This window comes from Empidonax traillii, unplaced genomic scaffold, assembly GCF_003031625.1.
Source record: "Empidonax traillii isolate 1590-97213 ecotype Southwest subspecies unplaced genomic scaffold, ASM303162v1 scaffold1178:size161317, whole genome shotgun sequence".
NCBI classification, from domain to species: Eukaryota; Metazoa; Chordata; class Aves; order Passeriformes; family Tyrannidae; genus Empidonax; species Empidonax traillii.
In genome coordinates, this window is record NW_020956371.1 from 56943 (window position 1) to 74077 (window position 17135).

The following is a 17135-nucleotide window of genomic DNA, read 5'->3' on the forward strand; positions in this document are numbered from 1 at the left end:
CACTCCTTCCACCCACCTCTCCCCCATCCAGCTCCCCCCAGTCCTTGACTCCCGGCCAGAAACAGCGACGGCTCCGAGCGCTCCAAGACAGATCCTTCTGATTATCACAAAATGAAATTTTCAGCCCTTGTCATCGTCGGCCTCAGATTTGTAATGTTACAAAAACACCATTTCCTCTCCCCATTGTATCAAGGCCTCCTTCCATTCCCGCTGGTGAAATCAAACAATTTTAAAAGAATTTATATGATGCTAATTTAAACCGAATGGACGGAGCTGCCAATCGCGGCTCCCCTGACTCTCCAGGCCTCCTGCCAGCTCGGCTCCCGTTCCAGGGCCGTTCTCCATCACAGCCAGCAGAGCGAGGAGAAGGACCCGGCGATCCCGGGAGGGGACACCCTGCCCCTTGCTGTCGGCACTGCCAAAGGGAAGTGACCCCTCAGCTCTCGTTTCTCCATCCAAGCAGCAGCTCGGGGTGTGGTTTTTTTTTTGTCCAGGAATAAACCTGCTCAAATTCCAGCGTCGCTCCAACTCGGCTTGCAAGTGGCAAGTTGAGTTTCATCCACGATCCAGCCACGGAGTCCAAGCTGGGAGACAACTCTGCTCCCACAAAAGGGTGAAGTGAAGGAAACCCCTTCTCAAGGCTGCAAAGCCCTCTCATAAACCAGCAGAAAACAAGGGATTTGGGGGAGACTGAGGATGTAAAATTCCCTGTGCCATCTGCAGGCAAATTAAAGACAAGGGGCTGGAGAGGGACTTGGGACAAGGCATGGAGGGACAGCACACAGGGAATGATTTCAGACAGGGTTAGATGGGATATTGGGAAGGAATTGCTGGCTGGGAGGGTGGGCAGGCCCTGGTACAGGTTGCCCAGAGAAGCTGTGGCTGCCCCTGGATCCCTGGAAGTGTCCAAGGCCAGGTTGGAGCAACCTGGGCTGGTGGAAGGTGTCCCTGCCCGTGGCAGGGAGTGGGAGTGGATGGGCTTTAAGTTCCCTTCCAACCCAAACCATTCCAGGATTCCCTGAAAACTATGCACGAGTTGCTCCACAGGTCCATCACCCACAGGATGAAGAACCAGCTTTCCCTCTCCTTCATTTCCAGCTGGTTTCACCTACTGCCCCCAGTTCCTGGACCTGGGCAGAGCAGGAGCAGCCACTTCCCCCCAACCCATCAGTGCCTCCCCTGGTTTGCAGGAGGCAACTGTTGTGAGGAGGAGGAAGGGTCAGAAGTGGTGAGGGAAACACCAGGACAGCCCACAGGACTCCTTTGGAGCAAGAGATAGAGAATCCACAGAGCTCCAGGCAGAGCAGGAGGGATAAAGCGCACCATGGATGTGAAAGAGATGGAAACACAAAGCTACAGAACTGACTCTGGGCAGAAAAAATCAAAAAGGTATTGGAAATTATGGAAGTTTTTTAGAATTGGTCACCTAAACAGCCACAGAAACGTGGCTGGACTTTAAGATCTCACCCATCAAAACCACCAGGGGCCAGGAGGTTGAAATGCCTCTCCCAGAACCGTGAGTATGAAATGGGAAACTACAGGACAACAAAACATCTGCACCCTTTTTCATGTGTCTAAAATTGCTAAATACCCTTAAGAGAACTTAAATGTATTTATTTATTTATTGAAAGAGTATATTTGCTGGGTTGACTGAACACCAAACAAATCAATCCCCTATTCCTTTCCAGCCAGCAATCACAGGATCATTTACGCTGGGAAAGACCTCCAAGATCATCAAACCCAACCGAGATCACCGAACCGGGAACCTTCCAAAACAGCTCTGCCTGCCACAGTGAACAAAAATAGAGCGTTTTTATAAGCAATTCTGCTCCAGAAGCTGCTGCCTCAGGTAAATCCAACACCTGGAGCCCCCGCCCCCCCAGCCACAGCCACCCTGCACTTGGTGGCTCCACCAAACCACGGCCAGGCCATGGCGTGTTTTTCTGCACGTTCAGACAAAATGATTTTGGTTTGAATAAAAAGGTTTGCTGAACTCTCAGACGCCAAGCGGCATCTCCCCACACCTCTGTGCCACAAGAACAGGTTTGGTTTGCTCTGCCAAAATACCAGGAAGAGGCTTGAGAAGAAAAACAAGGCGTGGGGAGTACTTGAAATTAAATCAATTAATAGAAATCCTCAAGGATGGGGTTTATAAGATGGAAAATTGAACTTGAACCTCTAATCATAAACAGCACCACCTTTATCATCTCGTGAAAAATTATGGCAAGAGCCCTTCCCACAAATCAACACATCCCAGCCATCCATCACTATCAGAGGAAGTGTTTTACTGCTCGTACGAGGTAACATTTCACTGCCAGGGGATTTGAATTTCATCAAAGTAGCAAAGTTCTTTTTAAGAGCCACTGGGAGCTTTGCTCCCCAGCTGTGACAAGATAAACTGCACTGAAACTCGAAACTAGAATATTAAACAGGAGGTGGGAAGAGGCAATTCTGATTTAACACCCACACAGGGATGTTCAATTCATCAGGTTCATCTTTTACAGGCACCAAGTGCTGGGCCAAGGCAATCCAGCCCCGATCCGAGTTTATCCAGCGCTCCAAAACCAGCTTAAGATGCAAAATAAATTAAATTCAGTTCCTGAACTCCTACTGCTTTTCTCCAAACTGGGAGATCAATGCTGGTGCCTCCAGCTCTTCCAGTTCCAACCGGGCACAGCAGCACAAATGGCAAGTGGAAAATGAGAGTTTCAAACACCAACTGCACCTCCCAGGCTCCAAGTTACGAAGAGCCTGCGGCAAAATCCAGGTGGGGGAAGGCAATGAGAAAACTGGATCATCGCTTTGTGACAGTACAAAAAATTGAGATTAAAAAACTCCGGGAGCACCCACGGAAGGAAGAATCACGGCTTCACCTGGCAGCAAAACGACTCCAAAATCCAACTTACTGCCTTGGGGGGGAGCAGAAAAGCACAACTTTGAGACGACTGAACCACCATCCTGCCCCCCCAAAAAAAGCCCCCGGAGCGTGTGCACACAAACGAGCCCTACCTGCTTCATGGCCGTCTCTCCAATCTTGTCCGAGTGCTTCCGGATGCTCTCCAGGAAATCCTTCAGGTCTGACATGGACACTTCCTTGATCTCCTCCCGCAGCTTCGGGATGTTGTCCACCATGATCTGGCAGAAGCGGTAGTGGCTCACCTGGGGCAGGTAGGTGTGCTCCAGGTGCTCCAGGGTCTTCAGGGCAGGGTAGTGCCTGGGGACAACAAGGAAGGGACGTGTGGAGCCAATTCCATCCTCTCTTCCCTCGAAAAAGGTGAATTAACTGTAAAATTAGTCAATCCAACTAAGAATTCCAGCTCTGTAAGTTTAGAATAATGGGGTGTTCGGGGTTGGAAGGGACCTTAGGGATGATCCAGTTCCAACCCCTGCCATGGGCAGGGACACCTCCCTCCACACCAGGCTGGCAACCCCTGACAGTGAGAAAACCATGGAGGTGGCAATACACCATAAAATCCTATAAACTGATAAACCAGTGTCCAACACATCCATATCCAACAGATCCAGACCTACACAGACACTTGTTATGGTGTTGGAAAGACCCTGGACACGAGAGCTCAGCCCCTTCCCTCTGGACACCAGGAGTCTGATCCCACCTTCCTCCCGACCATTCCAATCCTCCTAAAACACCATTAAAAGTATTTCCATCCAAAGTGATTTTTACTTAGACAAAGTGGGGAAATATGGATCCAAATCCCACATTAGGTGTTCAACAGATACATTTTCCACCAAGCTCCTGCCTCTCCAGGAATTGCTGCTGTACCACGGGGTGTGTGACCTTCACGGTGTTCAAAATAACTCATTTCCCTCCTTTAAAACAAATGTAACTTATAAATTTAAGGCTGTAAGATTCCCAAGGTTTCCCTCCCTGTGCACAATGAATTCCTAATGGCCTTACATTTTACCCTCCCTTTCTGCAGAAAAGCAAATTTCAGAGCCTGGCACGTGATGCTAAATGGAAAATCTGTCTAAGAAATTAATTTTTCTCAAATTCCCACCCATCTTTTTTTCCCTTTGGAAAGTGGGAATCCGCAGCATTTGCCTGTTTGCTGGAATATGGAACCGCCCTGAATGGAGATGGAAGATTCAAGATACTCCTGCTGTTCTGACCAAAAAATCTGATCAAAGGACACACAAAATGACCAGGGAACCATTTAGGAAGCATCAACAGTGGAAAATAAATACAAAATATATAAAATATATTTCAGACCAACCCCAGGTCAGTCACCTTGAGGGTGAATTAAGGCAATTTTAGCTAATTACACCCAGAGCCAATCCTGTTCACCAGAATCTACCACTCACACCTTGAATTTTTTTGGGGGGAGAAATAATATTCAGTTGTAAGAAACAGATGGGCACCAGTGAAAACAACCTGACACTCACCTTCCCACCCAAAATAATCCCTGCCTGAGCCCCAGGCAGCTCCACAGGGCAGTTATTCCAACCAGAGTGGCCTGTCCTGCTCCCAACAGCAGAAGTCAAACCCCATAACCCAACCGGTGTTTACACTGGGAAAGGAGTGAGAAACCACTTGAACCGAAATCAAAACTCTCTGGAGAGAAATCTGGGAGCGCAGGGAAAAGCCAGGAATTAATCCAGAGGAATAAACACAGGTTGGGGTGGGGGTTTATGTATTTTAGGGTGTTGTTTGGGTGCAGGTCACATCCCCTGACACCTCTGAGCAGCCTCCCAGAGGGGGACACCTCTTTCCCAACTCTGAATCCCAGGAGCACTCCCAGAGTGGGGGGAGCAGGATTTTGATAAACAGGGTCAGACCTGGAAAGACCCAGGCTCTGCTTGATGGAATTCCCATGGAATCCATGAACCTTCCCATGGAGCGTCTCAGGCCCACAGGGAAGCAAGAGAGGGAATCTGCATCAGGAACTGTAGAGACAGGACAAGGGGGAATGGTTTCCCAGTAGAAAAACAGAGATTTAGATGGGATATTGGGAAGGAATTGCTGGCTGGGAGGGTGGGGAGGCCCTGGCACAGGTTGGGCAGAGAAGCTGTGGCTGCCTCTGGATCCCTGGAAGTGTCCAAGGCCAGGTTGGAGCCACCTGGGCTGGTGGAAGGTGTCCCTGCCCATGGTAGGGGGTTGGATTATCTTTAGGGTTCCTTCCAACCCAAACCATTCTGGGATTTTGTAATTCCATTTCTTACTGCCTGGACACGACAAGTGACCCAGGAGGAAACAAAACAGGCTGATCCCTCCAGAGTTCTGCAGAACCAGGAGGGAAATCCCTGGAGACAGAGATTTTGGGGTTTCCCATCATTTTCCACTTGTCTCTCAGCCGTGGGAGAAAAGCTCTTTCCGTCCCCTTCCTTAAATTCTGGACAATGGGGGAGAAAATCTTTCTTCTGCTGGTTCCTGTCACTCCTTTGGGATCAGACCATTCCTCATTCTCCACCTCCAGCTCATGGCCACAGATTTGGGGTTATGATCATCACCCAGCTCGTTCTGTTTGCCTTGGGAGAACGAAACGTGGGAGGGTTTATTCACCCCAAACACAAACCCTATTATTCCTCCAAGACTGTGCATCCAAACCCCAAAACCCAACCCTTTGCTGCCCATCCTGAAGTGATTTACAAGTGACACTGGGTGCAGAAATAAAAATACTTCACATACTGTGCTGCGTTTGGTGAATGAAGCCATCAAATCCAGACAAAGAAAGAAGGGGAGAAAAAAAACAGCCAAGGGTTCAGATATTCCTTAAATGTGGCTTTCAGCTCCTATTTGTTTCAAAATGAACCAATACAAAAGAAGGAGGAGGGGAAAGAAAAAGAAAAAAAAGATGGAATTCTTAGAAGCAGACCCTGGAAACACTATCCAGAGCAGGGAATGGGGCAGCATGTGGATTCCCTTCAGGAGTTCCCAGGGTTGTGCTCTGCTCCAGCTCCCACCCCACATCTGTCAGCAGAGAAGGCCCTCTCTGTTCCTAAAAACACACTAAAAACACTCGGCCAAACTCCCCCTGCCCTGCCCTGAGCCATCCTGAGGGAGAGGGAGGAGCGTGGGGAGCGGCTTTGGGAACTCCCTAAGGCTCCTCCAACCAGCCCAACTTCCAGGAGTTCCACTTATCTGTTTGCCCAAGGACCCTGGGGGGGAGCAGAGGTGTAAAAACACCCCCCCCCCCATCCCATTAGTTATCGCCTCGTTCCAAACATCTGGCTCCTTCTGGGCTGTTCCCATGATGGATGGCAGGCACCAGCCAGGGATCCCACTGCTCTCCCTGCCTGGCATCCAGCTGGAGCCACGTTCCCAGCCTCCCTCCTCCCAGCAGCTGCTCTTTGCCCAATTTGCCACCCCCCAGGGCTCCCAAGTCGCTCCATGCTGTTTAAACAAACCATCCCCCAGGATTCCAGCAAACATCCCAGGCCATGGTTTAATCCCTCATGCAGCAGATGCAGGGAGGGGAAAATCCTGGATTTACACCTCATGGTATCAGGGACACCAAGTCCTTGGAGCTCAGCTCACTCTCCTGAAGAGTTATTTTTGATTCCACCATCCTCGTGTTTGGTTTCCACTTCCACCCACACTCATTGGAATCTCTCAGGTGGTATTAGAATTGGCATTATTAGATTATGCATCATGGCATTCACAGAATGAAATTAAGTTGGTAACACTCATTGATTGCACGCACAACAACAGGGAGCTTCCATAAAAAAACAAGGAATATCCACCTTCATTCCAAAATCTGACACAAAACAAAATCTGAGCCTGCTGCCATCCCAGTTCCCGGAGGATGAGCAGGACTGAGAGGGGAACCAGCCAAAAATCAGAGGAGCTAACCTGGAAAGGCTGATTTGGAAGCTCTGGGAACCTCTTTAATCTACTCAGCGCCGAACAACCGTTTTTTTTTTATAATAATAAACCACCGATAAATCAACGCAAAATTTACCTCTTGGATTTCATCTGCTCCCGCAGTTTGCTGTACATCTCCAGCACTGGAAAGAGAAGGGAAACACAGGAGCCTTGAGCACAAAGCAAAGAGATGGAGGAATCCAAACACACACACACACACGGGCCAGGAGCAGTTGGGAGGTTCCTCACCGGGAAGACACAGCGTGAGCTTATCGACCGTGGCCGAAATGTTCCTCTGCTGCAGCCGGCACTGCTTCAGCTCCTCCATGGCAATTATCAGCTTTGGGAAAGGGAGGGGAAAAAAAATTCCCATTAAAAACCATCCACACTGGTCATGACCACCCGAACTGTAGGGTGAGCACCGAGCCTGCCCTGATAACCCAGGGAGCCGCTCGTTCCCGAGGGGATTCTTCCCAAACCAAGGGGGATTTTTAAACGCTCAGGCTCCAACAGAAAAAACTGTGGATGGGGAGAAGGGTGAAACAAGGATTCAAGGCCAGGTTGGACGGGGTTTGGAGCAACCTGGGAGTGGGGAGATGTCCCTTCCAAGCCCAACCCGTTCCCACATTCCATGATTGGATCACTTACTTCTTTCCCTTCATTCTGCAGCTTTCGGTTGGTGTCTGTCACTTGGTTCTGCAGGAATATTGGGGAGAAAAGACAAAGCACACCAATAAATCAGGGCAGTGGTTTTCCCATAAAACCAGACTGTGCACAAACACCATCGCTCCTCACCCAACCTCCGACTCCACGGAAAAAAGGTCTTTAGTGGCTCATTCCACTCAGGATATGAATATAAGGATTTCCCTCCCTGCCACTGGAGAGGAGTAAAAGGCATCAGGAGTTAAAACTGTGGCATGGAAGCCTCAAAACCCTGCAGTTTTCATGGATCCAACGTTCTACCAGATGCTCACGTGGATTCTCACCTTAAAAGCCAGTGGAGGAATTAAATGCCCTTCCCAACACCATAGAAATTACAATTAGGTTTTAACTCCTTGGTATCACAGTGAGAAAGAACTTTTTGACATGGGCTTTACCTATAAACAATTATTTCTATTTATATAAACGGCCAGAAAACTTTCTTTTAGATCTTCAGATGCACCTTCCACCGGTTCCCTTCTCCTGCCTGGCAGAAAAAGGTATTTTTATACACCTGGGATAAAAAAGGCCTGTATTCCTTCCTATTTTTCTGTATTATCCCATAAAGCTGGGACTCAAGAGCTGAAAAAATTCCCACTTGGCAAACCTGCAGTTCCCTGGACTAGTCCACCGGTCCAGCCCTTCCCAGCCCCAGGCATGAGGTGACTCAGTGAGGACCCACACGAGAACAAAGGGGATTTCTGGACACATCAGGATGGGAAATTAGCAGTTCACCCATTATTTGGCCAGCAAGTAGGAAGATGACTTTGGGAATTCTCCTGAACACTCATTCAAGTCCAGAGAGGTGCAGGTTTGTAAACAGAGATACCATCTTCTAAAAAAACTACACCAGCTTCCAAGCAAACATGCCCAGCTCCAGGTCTCCAGCAAAAGCAGCCAATTCCCAAGGTAAATCCAGTAGGACTGCTCAGGATTCACATCAGTCCAAGACTAATAAGCCATAAAACTACTTCTTTTTCCACAGAATATTCCTTTCACAGCCACTAAAGCTGTAAATACTCATTTCCAGGCCCATCTCTATCTCTCAGAGGTTCCCGGTTTTCAGGTTCCACTAGGGAAGGTTTAAATTGGATATCGGGGAAAATTCCTTCCTGGAAAGGGCTGTCCATCCCTGGCACAGCTGCCCAGGGCAGTGGTGGAGTTCCCATCCCTGGAATTGTCAAAAAAACACATGGATGTGGCCCTTGGGGACACGATTCACTGGTGGACACGGTGATGGTGTCGGGTTGATGGTTGGACTTGACGACCTTAAAGGTCTTTCCAGCCTTGATGATTCCATGCTCTCCCAACTTTCTGAGTGCACCACAAGGCAAACACAGCTCAGACAGGAGGGGAGCTCTCTACTGATATTTATAAAATTGACCCAGGATCCATTTTCTCCCCTGCAGGGTCTCCCACACTGACCCAGCCTCCACCAGGTCATCTCCCACTGTGTCGCCTCAACCAGCAGAGCCATCAAACCTCACAAGTTTCCTCTTCTTTCAACACCGGCCACGCCGGTTTTTAAGCTTCCCACGATGGAAGAAAGAGGAATCATCCCATGATTTCCCCCACACACACTTTCTCCACGGCATCTGCCTCGCATCTCTCCCCCCTTCCTGCAGTAGCTTCAGCTCTCCTGGCTCTTTGCCCTCCGCCAAAACTGCTCATTTCCTCCACGATGTATCGAGATTTTACGAGCGGCGGCACAGCATCTCTTCCAAAGATTACTTTATTTGCTTATATCCTGAAAATCCCACCAGGAAAAAGGAATCCATGTAGGGTAATTTAAAACTGCTCCTAAAATAATGCCAAGGCTGTACTAGTCTTCTATTAAAATTACATATCAATCCCAGCTCCAGGGGAAAAAAAAAAAAGTCAGGAGACCGTCTGCCCTCGCACACTCCGGGTTTTCAGGGGGCAGTGAGTCGTGTTTTGGTTTGTTCTTAAAGTCTCCACGAAGAAAAAGGAGATGATTATTTACACAGACTCCCTGTAGCCAAGTGGAGGCTTTTCAGATGAGGAGATTTGATAATCTAAGGCAGGCTCCCAGCAAGGGGGGACAGACAACAGGTGGGAACACGGGAAGGACGAGACACCGGGATCACATCGGGGGCTTACGGGATGCTCCGGTCGTTACTTCACCCATCCACTCGTGGAACACGTGGCACAGAGAAGGGCCTGGGGGGATTTAACACCACTCTGAAGTCATTTAGAGAGTGTCACAGTGAGGAGAGAGAGGAGCAAAGGGGGCAGGAGAAGAACCCTGGGAATGGACCCAAGGGCACCGGTGTGACCCCGGCAGGGATGTGCCGGCCCCAGCCCTGTCCTACACCCACCTGCCACTGGCTTCCACCTCCCAAAGGAAGGGAGAGCAACTATGGAGTGATCCTTCAAACTGGCAACTCACAAACTTCCCATTCCCAGTCTGGGTTCGTTCACCACCACCTCAGTTGTTCTCCCCCCACGAACCCAATCCCTACAGGAATCCACTGCTGGACTTTGGGGTCATCTCCACATGCTGGGGCAGGGAGATCCCTGCTTGGTTTTGCATAGGTGAAGGTGAGATACCCTGAGCTCCGAGCCAGCTCCTCAGTTTAATCAGATCTGCCTTCCTCTGGATGCACCAACCAATAAAAATTGCTCCCTTCCCATTTTCTCCCCCTCACAACTCAGAACTTCAAAGAATCCCAGAATGGGTCAGGCTGGGAGGGACCACAGCGGGTCAGCTGCTCCAGCAGGGCCATCCCAGAGCACATGGCACAGGACTGCGTCCAGATGGGTCTGGAATATCTCCAGTGAGGAGACTCCACACCCTCTCTGGACAATCTGATCAGTGCTCAAAGTTCTTCCTCGTGTCCAGGTGGAGCTTCCTGGGATCAGTTCCTGCCCATTCCTCTTGTCCCACAGGTGGGCACCCCTGGGAAGGGCCTGGTCCATCCTCTGCCCCCTCCCTGATGGACACAGATGAGGTCCCTTCAGTGCCTCCTCTGGAGGCTGAACAGCCCCAGCTCCCTCAGCCTTTCCTCGTAGGAAACATTCCTGCCCCATCTCCCTGCTGACCAATTCCCTGCCCCAGCTCAGAGACAACGCTTACCACCAAAAAAAAATCCCCAATCTCCACCGATTGGAAGGACTTCAAAGAAGGAGAGTGAAAATGAGATGCCTGGAAAGCACAATCCCCTGGGATGGATTTGGGGCTGCCTGGGAAAATTCCTTCCTGGAAAGGGTTGTCCAGCCCTGGCACAGCTGCCCAGGGCAGGGGTGGAGTCCCCATCCCTGGGGGAGATTTAAAATCCCTGTGGATGTGGCACTTGGGGACAGGGGTCAGTGCTGGCCTTGGCAGGGCTGGGGGATGGTTTGACTCGATGATCTCAGAGAGCTTTTCTTTCCATCCTAAACAATCCTGTGATTCTATGAAACCAAGATGGAATAATCCCTTTTTTTTATGCATGACAAGTCAAAAAGGACCAAAAAAAGACTTTTCATCCACATGACCAGAGTTTGCAGAGAAGGAAGGAGAGCAGTACCTCAGGGAGGGCCAGCACTGGAGAGGTGGGATAAAAATCCATCAGGAATGACACAGTTGAATCCCAGAATGGTTTAGGTTGGGAGGGACCTTAAAGATCATCCAGTTCCACCCCCTGCCATGGGCAGGGACACCTTCCACCAGCCCAGGTTGCTCCAGCCTGGCCTTGGACACTTGCAGGGATCCAGGGGCAGCCACAGCTTCTCTGGGCAACAACTTGGATTGGATTGGGTGGATTAGGTGAGTTCTCAGGGCCCCCAGCCCTGAGACTTAGTGGTCCTTTGCACCTTGAGCCGTGTTTTTCCAGTTAAACCATCCTAACATAACATCCATCTCTGGCCTTTTCATTTCCACTGGATCCTTTATGGGATGGAACAGCCAGACTGCTCCAACTGTTCCAAGACCCAGCAGTCCCATGTATTTATAGGACTGAGATCAGGTCACCACCATCCTGCTCACTCTGTACTGAGGAAGAACGTGCAGTACAAGATATGAAAATATTAAAGATGTATGACAAAAAAAAAAAATCCCAAAGCATCAAAGATTTCCCTTGTAAGTAAAGGGAAAGCCATGTAAGAAATTAAAAGGAGAGAGAATTGCCAGTGAGGCTTCACAGTTTTTAAAAAAGGGTAAGAAAATGCAAAAAAAAAAAAGGTTTGGTTTAAAAATGTTATGGTTTAAATATCATATAAATTAAGGAGATGCCTTTTAAAAAACACATCCCATGTATTTCCAATTAAGTTTCTTTATATATATATATATATAAATAGATGATTAATGGCGGCCCAGCACCTCCTGAAAACAACACAGAGTTGCCTCCTGCAGAAATCCATGGCAGGGGGGGCTCCTCTGCTCATCATGGAATCATAAATTCATTATGGAAAAGATCATCAAGTCCAACCATCCCCCAGCACTGCCAAGGCCACCACCGCCCCATGTCCCCAAGTTCCACATCCACAGGGATTTTAAACCCCTCCAGGGATGGGGACTCCACCCCTGCCCTGGGCAGCTGGGCCAGGGCTGGACAACCCTTTCCAGGAAGGAATTTTCCCCAATATCCAACCTAAACTTCTTCTGGTACAACTCAAGACGGTTTCCCCTTGTCCTGTCACTTTTTTGTTGGGAGCAGAGCCCGACCCCCCCCGGCTTCCCCCTCCTGTCAGGGATTGCAGAGCCAGAAGGTCCCCCCTGAGCCTCCTTTTCTCCAGGCTGAGCCCCCCCCAGCTCCCTCAGCCCCTCCTGCTGCTCCAGCCCCTTCCCAGCTCCGTTCCCTTCCCTGCACACGCTCCAGCCCCTCAATGTCTCTCCTGGCTGAGGGTCCCAGAGCTGCCCCCAGGGCTGGAGGTGCCTCAGTAGGGCCAGAACAGGGTCAGGCACTGCCCACATCCTGTGCCCACATTTTTGATACCACCCAGGATGCCCTTGGGCTTCTTGGCCACCTGAGCTCACGTTTGAGGAGATAAAACTTCCCATTTCAGCACCAGGTCCTCTCAGGGAAAAAAAAAAAAAAGGACAGCAGATGTCTTGATTGGGTCCTGATTGGGTTCTGGTTCATTTGGGGCCACCTGAAACCCAACCTCCCAGCCCTGAGGGTTGTGTGGCACACGGACAGGGCAAGGCAAGCAGCTCATGTTCAGGCTGTGCCCTCCTAAAACAACACCACTGCTACTCCAGCACACAGAACATCCTCCAAAACACCCCAGAGCCAAAAGCACACGAGTGAAGAAACGTCCTGGGGGTGTGACAGGGAGGGCTTTTATTTCATGGCTGGTTGCAACGTCTGTTCAAAGCCCAGCACTACTGAGAAAGAACCCAAGATCAAATGCAGGATGAATGGCTGGAACAAAACCCACTCTCACCACTCGATCCACAGATGATTCCCTGAGGAAACCCTCACAAAGAGGGCTCAGCCTTTCAAGAGAGAAGTTTCTGTGGGTATTTTTCCCCCCCACACCATGTGCCGTTTTATGGATCACACAGTCGTGGAAATCAAGAGAGATCCTGAGGGGACAAGGCATGGACTTCCCAGTGAGCCACCAACAAAGGAGCTGTTTGCAGAATGGGAACCAGCACCAAGCCTTTGCAAACAAACAATGTGGAATTCTTGGCTCCAAACAATGGCTTAAAAAAAAAATAAAAAAAAATAAAAAGAGGGAGGGAGGGAGGGGGGAAAGACTTATTTCATAGTATTTCCAACAGTCTCATCCTGCTGGATGAATCCTCCTTAGCACATCCCTCAGGAAGGTGTTCCTGTGATGGACATATAGGAAATGCCAGAGGTGGTTTTAAATTAATGATTGAACGTATTAAAAGCACAGTCAGCACACTGAAAGTAGGATTCTTCCCTCTTTTCCAGAAAACTTGCTTTTCTGAGGTGTATATATACATATTATTTATGTGGAACATATACAAATATTATATTTCCACATATAAATACAGTTCTACGAGAGAAAGGTCAATTCCTCCTTTCTCTCACATTCCTGCACAGCCTTAAAGGCCACAAACTTATTTTTGCCTAAGAAACTGGGGTCAGGTACCTCAGGAAAAGCACATTTCCTAACAAATGACAGGCTTAGCTTTAAGCTTTCTCGTGTTTTCAATGCACCCCCCTGGTCCAGTTTGCTGAATTTTCAATGAGCAACCTATTTCTACAGGAAGAATAAGGAGATATTTATATATATATATATATATTTTAAATTTGTTTTCAACAGAGGAGAGATGTCCTGGACAAAAAGGAGGGCAGGCATTTCACGTGGTTTCAGAAAATCCCAGAGCAGTTGGGGTAGGACCACCCCGTCCCAACCCCCCTGGCTCAAGCAGGACCGACCCAAACGAGTTGCCCAAGGCCGTGACTTCCTCTCACCTTGAGTTTTTGGGCCTCTCCTCTGACCTTGAGCAGCTCTGTGATGGAATCCACGAACCCCTGGTAGTGGAAGTTGCACATTTTCTCGATCTCCCGGTCGTGGTTCCGGATCCGAGCTTCCAGCTTCTCCATGAACCGCCCGTGTTCCTCCCCATCGTAGACGGACCTGCAGAGGAGATGCCAACACTGGTCAAGGTCCTGAGGGCTCTGTCACTGTCCCAGCTCACAAGAACGATCCAAAAAATATGAGCTTGAAAAGGGACAGATCTGCTTTTCCTCTGCAAAAAACGAGCCCCAAACTCAGGTTTGAAAATGTTTCTACTGAGAATGTTTCTAATGGAAATGTTTCTATTCCAAAGCCTTCCCTCTCCACCAGTTTGCTGTTCCCTGAGGGATGAGAGCAGGCCAACCCAGCCCTGGTGGATCTGAAACCAAGTCTTTGAGCTCAGCCACCTCTGACCACCACGTCCAGCAATTCCTCTTGGACAACATCCTGGATGCTTTTTGGGATTCAAAGGTAAAAGCTACCATGGAAAATGCCTCTACAGGTCAAAATCCATTCCCATTCCCACCCCAAATTCTGCCAGCACAGTTACCTCTGCTGATGGAAGACCAACAGAGCTGAAGAGGGAGAAGACTGGTGGGGACACCTCAGTCCAGGATATCCGTATCCAGGGAATAGGTCATCTTTGGGAGAGTTAAATCAAAGGATCCCAGAACAGTCTGGGTTGGAAGAGGCTTTAAAGATCATCTCATTCCACTCCCTGGTGTCCACAAGGGACACCTTCCACTCTCCCAGGTTACTCCAACCTGGCCTTGGACACTTCCAGGGATCCAGGGGCAGCCACAGCTTCTCTGGGATTCAACCTGTGCCAGGGCCTGCCCATCCTCCCAGCCAGGAATTCCTTCCCAATATCCCACCTAACCCTTCCCTCACTCAGCTTCAGGCCAAGTGTAAAGGTGGAAACTCAACCCAAATTTCTGTCCTTCAAACCAAATGTTACTTTAGAAAGCAGAGGGACCAACTGGTCACACCCTGGAAGGATGTGGGATTTCAGGGGCTTGTTTTCCTGGTTTCTTACAGTAAATACAGGTATTTTCTGTGGAGTGAAGTCACAGCATTTTGAGAAGCACTGTTGGCTCCTAAACCTGAATTCTCCCGTAATCCAAAAGGATTTTCATAGTGAGTTTTATGGAATCTGAGTTTGTGTCAGAAATTAAGGCCAAATTAATTATACACTGGATTCCAGGCAGGAATTAGAGATAAAAGGTGGGAATGGCAGAGCTGTAACAGGAATGAAATTTTACAGGATTATTAATCACAGTGACAAGCAACACTTCAGAAAGAATCAGAATTCCATGAATCCAACTGGACACACTCCTGCAGCAAGTCATGAGATACCCTGGACCATCCACAAAGGTCTCAAGGAAATACACACAAAAAAATATATCAAGACAGGACTACAAACTGCAGAAAATCTACTTAATTACTATTCTTTAAAACCTGCCCAGGCAATTTCAGTTCGACAGTTTGGGTTCAAGATTCTCAGCGGCCAAAACAAAGATGCCCCAAAAAATGCAAATAAAATTAAAAAAAAAAAAAAAAAAAAAAAAAAAAAAAAAAAAAAAAAAAAAAAAAAAAAAAAAAAAAGCCCCCAAAAATGTCAAATAATTGCCAATAAACCTGTTTAAAACTCAATGTAAAATAACCCAGACCCCAGGAGTAGAAGCCTTCAGAGGTGACCACGTTGCCTCCATCACTCACTGGTTGGTGCTAAAGGTGAAAAAAAAGAGGTAGAACTCCCTCAAATTCCATGAAAGACACTGATGTGGTGCTGGTGGTTTTTCCCTAAAATTTCCAGGAGTTTTTGGCTGGGAAAACCTGAAATTTGGAGCCCGAGTGCCATCTAGTGCTGAACGGCCTCGCTGCAGGGTCTCAGCAAACCCAACGACCCAAAACTCTCAATTCAAGTTGGACAATTCCATCCAACAAGAAAATTAAAATAGGTGAGATGTGTTTGCACTCAGGTATAAATAATTAAAAAAAAAAAATCACAGTAATTCTGGATGAAAATTAATTGGTTTGCATTCAAATGAATGTATGTACCTGTCAATGGGGGGGGGGGGAACTCAAAATTAGTTACAAACTCCAGGCAAAACTCTCTTTGGAAATGGCAAATCTAAGACATTAAGGTTGGTGATTAAACCCTTTTTATTCTTATTCTTTAGTTTAAAAAAAAAAAGGAAGTAGTTAGTGTTCAGGAACAAAGCCCAGCAGATGCTGGGTCAGCTTTAAGCTCAGATTTAAGGAGATTTTCTATTTTCCCTTCCGAATTCTCCCAATTCACCCCAAATCCTCCCTTCAAGAACCAACATCTTTGATTTCCATCCTCCCTCCGAAACAAAAATAAACAGGGAGCAGCCAAGCCAGGCCCAACACACTCCCAATTTCCAGGATGACCACTCTGATGTTATGGGATGGCAGGTGCTGGCCCTGGATGGAACACGATCACATCAACACACCCCGTGATTATTGCTGACTCTCCACTCAGACAACGTCAGGACTCAGTTTGGGGGCACAAAGAACAAACCTCTCCCTTCCAATGGGGTCAAAACACCCCTCAAATCCCAAACTCCACCATCATCACCTTCCACACTGGTTCCAACTCTGCTTCCTGGCACACAAAGAACAAATCTCTCCCTCCCAGTTGAGTTAAAACACCTCTCAAGGTTCAAACTCCACCATCACCACCCTCAGCTCCCTGGTTCTGGGAGAGATCCAACTTCCTCAGGTGATTTTTCAGCTGCCAAGAGACTTCAGCAGCCTTGGAAAACCATCCTTGTGATCCCAAATCCTTCATGTGTGTCCAGTGTGGCCCATCCAGCAACTCCCAGCGTCCTCGAGGCCAACTCTGGCTCTCACCTTCAGTACAGATTATTTCCCTCCCAGAATCAACACACTTGGGGCTTTATTCTCCCCATTTCTGTCCTGATAAATCCTGGGGATACCCACTGCCTTCCTCTGGGATCTACAAGTCCTTCCAGGTGCTTCCCCCCAAATCCCATTTCTCCTGCACATCCACTCCTGCTCCCACAGCCCATGTGGATTTTCAGGGAACTACCCTGATAATTCAAAAGGCATTAAAGGTGCTGCCCCCTCTCAAAAAAAAAAAAAACAATCCTCTAAAAGGAAGATCATCTTCCCTGTGTGTTTATGCCATTAA

The 17135-nt window shown here is 48.4% G+C and overlaps 1 protein-coding gene across 1 annotated transcript in view; it reads right to left on the minus strand.

Annotated features, from left to right (window-relative positions):
• LOC114069072 (exocyst complex component 6B-like) overlaps positions 1 to 17135 on the minus strand; it is a gene marked incomplete at its 3' end in the record, with an annotated part of 107072 nt that overhangs the window by 44903 nt on the left and 45034 nt on the right. The window contains exons 2-6 of the mRNA XM_027905614.1: positions 13912 to 14077; positions 7469 to 7516; positions 7070 to 7160; positions 6918 to 6963; positions 3010 to 3214 (exon numbers count right to left, since the gene is read on the minus strand). Of these exons, the coding sequence (XP_027761415.1) occupies positions 3010 to 3214; positions 6918 to 6963; positions 7070 to 7160; positions 7469 to 7516; positions 13912 to 14077 (556 nt within the window). The remainder of the gene's footprint in view (positions 1 to 3009; positions 3215 to 6917; positions 6964 to 7069; positions 7161 to 7468; positions 7517 to 13911; positions 14078 to 17135) is intronic.